General features: G+C 43.4%; 1 protein-coding gene across 1 annotated transcript; it reads left to right on the top strand.

The window, feature by feature from the left end:
* Positions 1-521: 521 nt before the first annotated feature.
* On the top strand, positions 522-6,334 carry LOC133358591 (nectin-1-like). The gene is made up of 4 exons (XM_061576959.1): positions 522-555; positions 3,114-3,314; positions 4,460-4,729; positions 6,216-6,334. Exons 2-4 carry the CDS (start codon positions 3,200-3,202, stop codon positions 6,332-6,334), a joined length of 504 nt encoding a protein of 167 aa, XP_061432943.1. The 5' UTR covers positions 522-555; positions 3,114-3,199.
* Positions 6,335-9,191: the final 2,857 nt, after the last annotated feature.

Below are 9,191 nucleotides of genomic sequence, written 5' to 3'. Positions count from 1 at the left end.
ACCATTACACTGACACACACACACACCATTACACTGACACACACACACACCAATACACTGACACACACACACACCAATACACTCACACACACACCATTACACTGACGCACACACACCAATACACTGACACACCACACACCAATACACTCACACACACATACCAATACACTGACACACACACACCAATACACTGACACACACACACACCAATACACTGACACACACGCACACCAACACACACGTACACACACACCAATACACTGACACACACACCGATACACTGACACACACGCCAATACACTGACACACACACACCATTACATTGACACACACACACACACCGATACACTGACACACACACACACCGATACACTGACACACACCCCAATACACTGACACACACACACACACTGATACACTGACACACACGCACACTGGCACGCGCAGGTATCTCAAGCAAGGACGTCACCCTGCACGGCTTTGTGGGTCACGGCATCACGCTGCCCTGCGACTCATCCGACACGGGCACGCAAATCACGTGGACTAAAGACAAAAGTGAGAGTCGCGCGGAATCTTTGTGCAGATGTCAAAGTGCATCGTATCTTCCAGTGGCTTCCTGTTGTGTGTGTGTGTTGAATTTCTTTCGCACCGTACGTTGTCAACCGTGCTAAAGTATAATTTGCGGCCAGTGGGTTTTACCTGGTAAGATTAAAAAAGAACATAGTTTAGTGTTATTTGTAGATTTTGTACGTGATCTGTTTGCCGTTCCCTTAAATTTTCACTCCTATCTTGTTTATTATTTCGTATTTGTTTATTGTATGTAACGCCATGACTCCGTGCCCAGCTGCTGGACATCTGTGAAACAAAGAGCTTCATAGATCATCGGATTCCTCCTCCTGGAGTCCAAATAACGGTTTTCATTTCTGACTGGCACACTTTTGGGGCGGTAAAGAGCGAGTGGGAGATTTGTACTCCAGAGCAGCGTCTGCAAAAAGGGGCGACTCACAGTCGTAGACACATTATAGAGTAAACACGTGGTAAAGGAGTAGACACGTGATCGAGTAGACAGACTCGTGATAAAGGAGTAGACACGTGATCGAGTAGAAACCCTCTGAGCCACGGTTATTGGTTCCTAGAAACTGGCCGTCAAGAGAATGGATCGATAAGCGAGTCGAGGAAATGCACCTTAATTTGTACCGATAGCATCGAAGGTAACCCCTTTACAGCTCCCAAAAAAACTTTATAATGTTGACACGATGGATATTCTTGAGTTGAAGCTTTCATCACCGCAGGAATTCATACTCTTTAGTTCTTTCGGTAAAGTCACGTAGGTAGAAAAAACAATAGCTCACGACGTTTCGATCACCACACAAGCAACCGTCTTCAGGTGAAGACCTACGTGACTTTACCGAAAAAACTAAAAAGCACGATGGATATTAATACGCAAAAATACTTACGAAATTATAAACACGTAATTTTAAAAGAAACGTGGTTAATCAATGCATTAATTGTATTTACTGTACTTACTACAGCCCGTCGTTAACAGTAAGCGAACACATTGGGCTCTATGGTGGCATTGCACTACTATACACTACCCTATACACTACACTACTATACACTTCCCTATACACTACTATACACTACCCTATGTAGTGACATAAGAGGGGAGGGGCTGCTGGGGGCTCTGGGACCCTGGGTGGGCCAGGCGCTTAAGCCTCTTGGCACCAGGCGGTGGGTTCTCAAGCGGGTCAGACGCTTAATCCTCTTGGCGTCAGGCGTTGAGTTCCCAGGCGCTTAATCCCCTTGGCGCCGCCAAAGGGGGGGGCTGTGTGTGCTCTGTGGGACATCTGGGGGCGCACACGGCCCCACCCCTCGTTGGGGACTGGGCATAAAAGCGGAGCTCCCTGGACGATCAGGGCCAGTCGTAGCTCAAGACCCAAGACCCAAGACCAGCCATCGGAGGACCCTGGGACGCTGTGAGAGCCAGTGGTGGGACTCTGGAACTCCCGACTCTACGACCTTGTGAGGGCGAGTTCCAGAGCGTAGCCAGAGTAGTGTATCTAGGCTGTGTACCTAGGCTGTGTACCTAGGCTGTAACAGAGTATCAGGACTGTTGGAGAGTTGGAGTGTTGGACTGTTGGAGAGTTGGAGTGTTGGACTGTTGGAGAGTTGGAGTGTTGGACTGTTGGAGAGTTGGAGTGTTGAATCGTAATAAAGAAGTTACATCTACAAGTGTCTCCGGAACCCGTTACACCTATACACTACACTACTATACACTTCCCTATACACTACGCTACTATACACTACACTACTATACACTTCACTATATACTACTATACACTACGCTACTATACACTACACTACTATACACTACACTGTATACTACGATAGACTACGCTACTATACGCTAAGCTATTATACACTACACTATACACTACACATTGGACGCTATGGAGGCCCGTCGATAAGTGATTAGTCTCGATTTAAAGCTTTCGTGACTGCAGGGATTCATCTTCTTGGTTCTTTCGGTAAAGTCACGTAGAATGGAAATAATAAAATAATAAAAATAAAACATAATAAAATAATTCCCACGACGTTTTGGCCACAACACAAGCAGCCGTCCTCAGGTGAAGAACAGGTTTGTCTTACAGACTCTGTAAGACAGACTCTGTCTTATCGACAGACCTGGTCTTCACCTGAGGACGGCTGCTTGCGTTGTGGCCGAAACGTCGTGAGAATTATTTTATTATGTTTTATTTTCTTATTTTATTATTTCCATTCTACGTGACTTTACCGAAAGAACCAAGAAGAAGTGATTAGTCGTTAACAGGGGTGTATTAAAAACATCTTTTTTAGAAAATAGAGAGAACTAAAGTCTTTATTGAGCAAGTCATGTTCGTTGCTGTTGTATCGTCCTGACCGCGTGCCTCCCCGACTGGACATCTGTGAAACAAAGAGCTTCACGGCTCATCGGATTTCTCCTCCCGCAGCGACAATAAAAGTCTCCGATTCCGAGGAACCGTCGATCGCACGCTCCGCCATCGGGCGCGCTACGAAAGTGGGCGCACGCTTCGCAAATGTTTTTTTCTGCCTCTCCTTCTTCTTTTGTACAGGTACAGAGAGCATCATCTCGAGATGGGGCACATTGATCGATAACAAAGATACGAATTTGGAGTTTGTGAGCAGCACCTTCGGAGGGATGCTAAACTCCCTCCGGCTGAAGAACGTGACGATGAACAATAGTGGAACTTACGAATGCAAGCTCACCACCAACATGGGGTCAAGAATAACAATCGTCAAACTGGTTGTGCACGGTGAGTGACACCCTGAGGTTGTGGCTAGGAGATGTTGACTACCTCGCTTGGTATGCAAGGAGGTCGTGGGTTCGAACCCGACCCTGACGATGCCTATTGTATATATGGAGTTTGCGTTGTCTCTCTCTCTCATTGTTCATCACGGTGACTAGGAGATGTTAACTACCTCGCCTGGTATGCAGGAAGTTGTGGCTTCGATCCCGACCCTGACGCCTGCTGTATATTTGGAGTTTGCGTGTCTCTCTCTCTCATCATCATCAAGGTGGCTAGGAGATGTTAACTACCTCGCCTGGTATACAGGAAGTCGTGGGTTCAATCCCGACCGTTACGATGCCTGCTGCTGTATATTTGGAGTGGTCGCGTGGATATTCCTCCGGCTCCTCCGCTTTTTCCCTCTACGTTTAGAATGGACGTCACCACGCATTTATACTTATTTGGCTGCTATGTAAATGTCCACGTGATGATGATGATGATAAGCCACTTCGTTGAGCTATCATTTGTGCCCAGAGCACTTCTGAAAAAGCGCTGTATATCTCAGTGGGCCTTTACCAAGTAAAATAAAAAAAATAGTTAGTCTTATTTGTATATATTTTTTAAAAAGTGATTTGTTTACCTATCCTATACCTTTCACTCCTGTCGTGTTTCTGTATCGTTTGTTGGCTCCCCCTTTAGCTGGAGCATCTGTGTGCATGAAGAGCTTCACGGCTCACGAGATTTATTCCCACCACGATAACAATTTTTAACATCCCCCCTTCTATTTCGATTTAAAGCTTTCGTGACTGCAGGGATTCATCTTCTTGGTTCTTTCGGTAAAATCACGTAGAAGGGAAATAATAATAATTGTTTAATTTTTCTTATTTTATTATTTCCCTTCTACGTGGGATTTTTGCACACAGTGTTGGTGTACGGTGCTTTTTCTGCAATATTTTGCTGTCTTTTCTTGGATTTTCTGTTTGCACATAGTCACTATAAGATGTGTTCTTGTTCATGTTTTTGTTTTTTTGTTTGTTGCGGTTGCACCCGATTCAAGAGCCGAATGGCTCACAGGGCTATACCTAATACATGAACTTGAACTTGAACGTGACTCTACCGAAATAACCAAGAAGATGAATCTCCCCTTCTGTCCTTCTTCCCCCTTTACCCAGAATCCCCCGAGATCATTCTACCCAAAGTCCTCTTGGACGGCTCCGATGAAGCGTCCGTCGCCTGCCAGACACCGAAGGACGTCCGCTTAGCAGGCATGTCGTGGAAGCTGTCCAACGGAACAATGAGGCAGCAGATAAACTACCGGAACAACACTTCGACGGCCTTTCTCAAGCCGACGCCAGAGATGCACGGGCAGACCTTGACGTGCTTCGTCGAATTCTCCGGCGGCGTGGGGAAAGTGGAGCAGTCGGTCGTGCTCGACGTCAAGTGTGAGTTGTTGAGGCTGGGGAAAGTGGGTGGCGGGGGGGGGGGCACACATTACTGCTGGGCAGTTCGGGAGATGCGTCAATCCTCGGGCAACAACGGAGAAGCGGAGCGATGCTCGCAACAACAACGACGAGCGGAGCGCCGGGTGACACAAATGAAGCGAGTTGGTAGTTTATGATGCATTGTCTTTGAAACTGATTGGTCCATACCGGAGACAGCTGCTGTTCACCACAAGTAAGTGTGGTTAATGCAGATATGATTCCTTGCAAAAGGTTTCTGTTTGGTGTTTTAACACCTTAACACCAGGAAGGGTAAACCTATTCTTCTTAGAATGTAGTGTATAGTAGTTTATAGTGTAGTGTATAGTATAGAAGTGTATAGTAATGTAGTGTATAGTGTAGTGTATAGTAGTGTAGTGTATAATGTAGTGTATAGTAGTGTATAGTGTAGAAGTGCATATTGTAGTGTATAGTGTAGTGTATAGTAGTGTATAGTCTAGAAGTGTATAGTGTAGTGTATAGTAGTGTATAGTGTAGTGTATAAATGTGTATAGTGTAGTGTATAGTAGTGTATAGTGTAGTGTATAATGTAGCGTATAGTGTAGAAGTGCATATTGTAGTGTATAGTGTAGTGTATAGTAGTGTATAGTGTAGTGTATAGTGTAGTGTATAGTAGTGTATAGTGTAGTGTATAGTGTAGTGTATAGTGTAGTGTATAGTAGTGTATAGTGTAGTATACCAGTACACTAACTGGTTGTGTGTTGGAGAGTAAACCTACTGCAACATTTACCATTGTAGTGTAGTGTATAGTGTAGTGTAAAGTGTAGTATATAGTGTAATGTATAGTGCAGTGTATAGTGTATATACTAGTAGAGCACTCGCCAGTTGTGTGTTGGAGAGTAAACCCACTACGACATTTACAATTCAAGTACCGTGACGTTTCGCCAGTAATCACACTAACCAGCATCATCAGGCCAGAGCTAAATTTGTCTCAATTGGCTACATTTTTTTTCGTGACGAACCTTTACTGATTGGCTGTGTCGGGTGGTGGCGGGTTTAACGCACACCACATATAGATTTACGCGATCCAACCCCTAAAAAAACCTCTATTAAGGATAATATTTCTAGATTTGAAGCTTTCATGACTGCAAGAATTCATATTCTTAGGTTTTTTCGGTAAAATCACGTAGGTAAAAAATTAAAATCAATAAAAGTAAAATAAAAATAAAATAAAATCACGACGTTTCGGAGGCAACACAAGCTTCCGTCTTCAGGTGGAACAGTCACAGCACGATAGCTGTATCAAGTGATTTTATTTTATTTTTATTTTACTTTTATTAATTTAAATGTTTTACCTACGTGACTTTTACTGAAAAAACCTAAGAATAAGGATAATATTGGTCACGAAAACCGTACTACTACTGCTGCGTGTTAAAAAAAAACTCTATTTATGAATTATTTTTCTTCCTCCCCCCCTTTTTTTGCTTAGACCTGACTTTGACGATCGTGGACGGTGGCGGCCCCCATCGCAAAGGTCAACAGAGTGTCAATCTCACTTGCAAAGCCAAGGGCAACCCCATGGCCACGAGCTACTCCTGGACAACGTGAGCCACGCAGACACAGAGGACTAAGATGTTAACTCCCTCGCCTGGTATGCAGGAGGTCGTGGGTTCGATCCCGACCCTGAAGATGCCTGCTGCTGTATATTTGGATCGACTAATGACGTCAACCCTGACCTCCACCCCTTCACTTGATTGGCTAATAGCAAGATATGTAAGTCCAGTTCGCTTTGTTGGCACAACGCCCCCTGGTGGCGGTCACGGTGTTTATCTCCATATATATAAAAGGCAAAAGTTGTGAATATGTGTGTCTGTTCAAAATGTTTAGCGTACTTCCCGACATGCAACAAACTGCAAATTTGCCATGTGGGTACTTTCCAGACTGTACACCATGCACAAATTATAAAATACACTTTATGGGGGGGGGGCTCAATAATGCATAGATTTTTTGCACGGCAAGTGAGCTGTGATGTCAAATCTGTCACGTGACCCGCGCACGTGGTAACGTAACGCGTTGTGGTGTAGTGGTTAGCGCGCTGCGCTACGAACCCGGCGACCCGAGTTCGATTCCCGCTCTCGGACACCACCGGTGACGATAATTTGAACCGGTCCTGGGCCTCCCCTAGGTCGACTCAGCCTCAAACAATTAACTGCTGTGGTGTGTGAACATCGCCACTGGGGAGACAAAGGCGGCCGGGCGTGATGAATTAAGTCCCGGATGAAGCCGGGTAGTAAAGCTAGGTTTGGGTTAGATCGTGTAAATATATAAATGTGGTGTCGTTAAACCGCCACCACCCGACACAGCCAACTAGTAAGTGTTTGTTTCGTAAACGGAACGTGGCCAATTCGTTACTCGTACAGCACTAACTGGTGTGTTGGAGAGCAAATCCACAACATTTACTCATTGTAACTGTCCTCAGTACTATAGATTGTAAATGTTGTGGGTTGAACTAGAACTAATTTAACACGTAGTAGAAGGCCGAACGCGACCAATATCATCCATAATGAGAGGGGTTTTATGGTTTAGAGCGCGTAAATATAAATGTGCCGTTAAACCCGCCACCACCAACAGCAAATTAGTAAGGTTTTTCACGGTCGTAAAACAAAAGTGCCAATTCGTTACTGAACAACCACCCACCGGTTGTGTGTTGGAGAGCAAATCCACTACAACATTTACAATCTGAGTACGACGTTTTTGCCAGTAATTACAACCAGCATCATCAGGCGACAGCCAGATTTGTGGAGAAATCCTCCTGTTTTCTTCTCAAATATGTTAGACATACCCAAGGGATGTCTAACATCGTTACAATTGAGTACAGTTTATCTCTCGTTTTACACGGGTGGGGGGAAGTGGGGTGTGAGTTGTATTCTTGAAAAAACTGCGCGTCACTCAAAACCTCGTAAGCTTCCCATAATTTTCCCCGTAATGAATCAAAGGAAGTCTTTGTGGATCGAACCTCATTCTCAAGTCAACACATTTTACCGGGTTAGCGCAGTACACGCAGTTTCATCTTTACAACACTACCACACGTGCATTAAAGACAGTCACAGCCCTATCATGGGACCTCCTTTGCCAGTACCAAAATTACTAATAGGGTTTTTTCCCCTTTTTTTTCTGGCAACAAAACTGATACCTTTTGCAAGGAATCATGCTTACATTAACCACAATACTTGCAGTCAAATGCAAACAAAAAACAAAACTCTGATATTTCGATTTAAAGCTTTCGTGACTGCAGGGATTCATCTTCTTGGTTCTTTCGGTAAAGTCACGTAGAAGGGATGTAATAAAATAATAAAAATAAAAATAATAAAATAATTATCACGACGTTTCGGCTACAACGCAAGCAGCCGTCTTCAGGTGAAGAATGAGACACTGCCAAGCTAGGAGCTTATATATAAGCTGGGTTGGAGGTGGAAGAAGAGCGCCTTAACAAAAAGAATGTGCATATCAAGAGGAATTTAGCATATTCATGGGAAATGCGTAGGAGGTGGGCGGGGGGGTTTCAAAGTCATATTATGCCCATGTATTATGCAGGATCAGCAGTACCAAGGGAGGGTGCAGGGAGTAGCATTAACAAAGGAAAGGAATGTTAATAGTATGTAGCTGCAGTTACTAAACAACCACGTAGAAAACTAAAGTATAAACTACATAAAAAATAAAGTATAAACTGCATAGCATCATCAGTATACTTACTATACTCTACAATAAGCTGAGTTACTAACAGCAAGTAATACATTACAATTCTACGTCGTGAAAAATTATATAATATGCTTCCATCTAAACTTTATTCTCTTACATCACACGAGCATACACCGTACTATATACTGCCATAGATAAACCCAACATTAAATTATATACTGTATTACTATAAACCACCCTAGTGTTATAATAAAATGTATATAGCAATACAGTATATAATTTAATGTTGGGTTTATCTATGGCAGTATATAGTACGGTGTATGCTCTGTGATGTAAGAGAATAAAGTTTAGATGGAAGCATATTATATATTTTTTACGACGTAGAATTGTAATGTATTACTTGCTGTTAGTAACTCAGCTTATTGTAGAGTATAGTAAGTATACTGATGATGCTATGCAGTTTATACTTTAGTTTTTATGTAGTTTATACTTTAGTTTTCTACGTGGTTGTTTAGTAACTGCAGCTACATACTATTAACATTCCTTTCCTTTGTTAATGCTACTCCCTGCACCCTCCCTTGGTACTGCTGATCCTGCATAATACATGGGCATAATATGACTTTGAAACCCCCCCGCCCACCTCCTACGCATTTCCCATGAATATGCTAAATTCCTCTTGATATGCACATTCTTTTTGTTAAGGCGCTCTTCTTCCACCTCCAACCCAGCTTATATATAAACTCCTAGCTTGGCAGTGTCTCATTCT

This window comes from Lethenteron reissneri, chromosome 62 (assembly GCF_015708825.2).
Source record: "Lethenteron reissneri isolate LAM-NWPU_2019-01 chromosome 62, ASM1570882v1, whole genome shotgun sequence".
Lineage (NCBI taxonomy): Eukaryota > Metazoa > Chordata > Hyperoartia > Petromyzontiformes > Petromyzontidae > Lethenteron > Lethenteron reissneri.
This window is presented reverse-complemented; position numbering and strand designations above follow the sequence as displayed.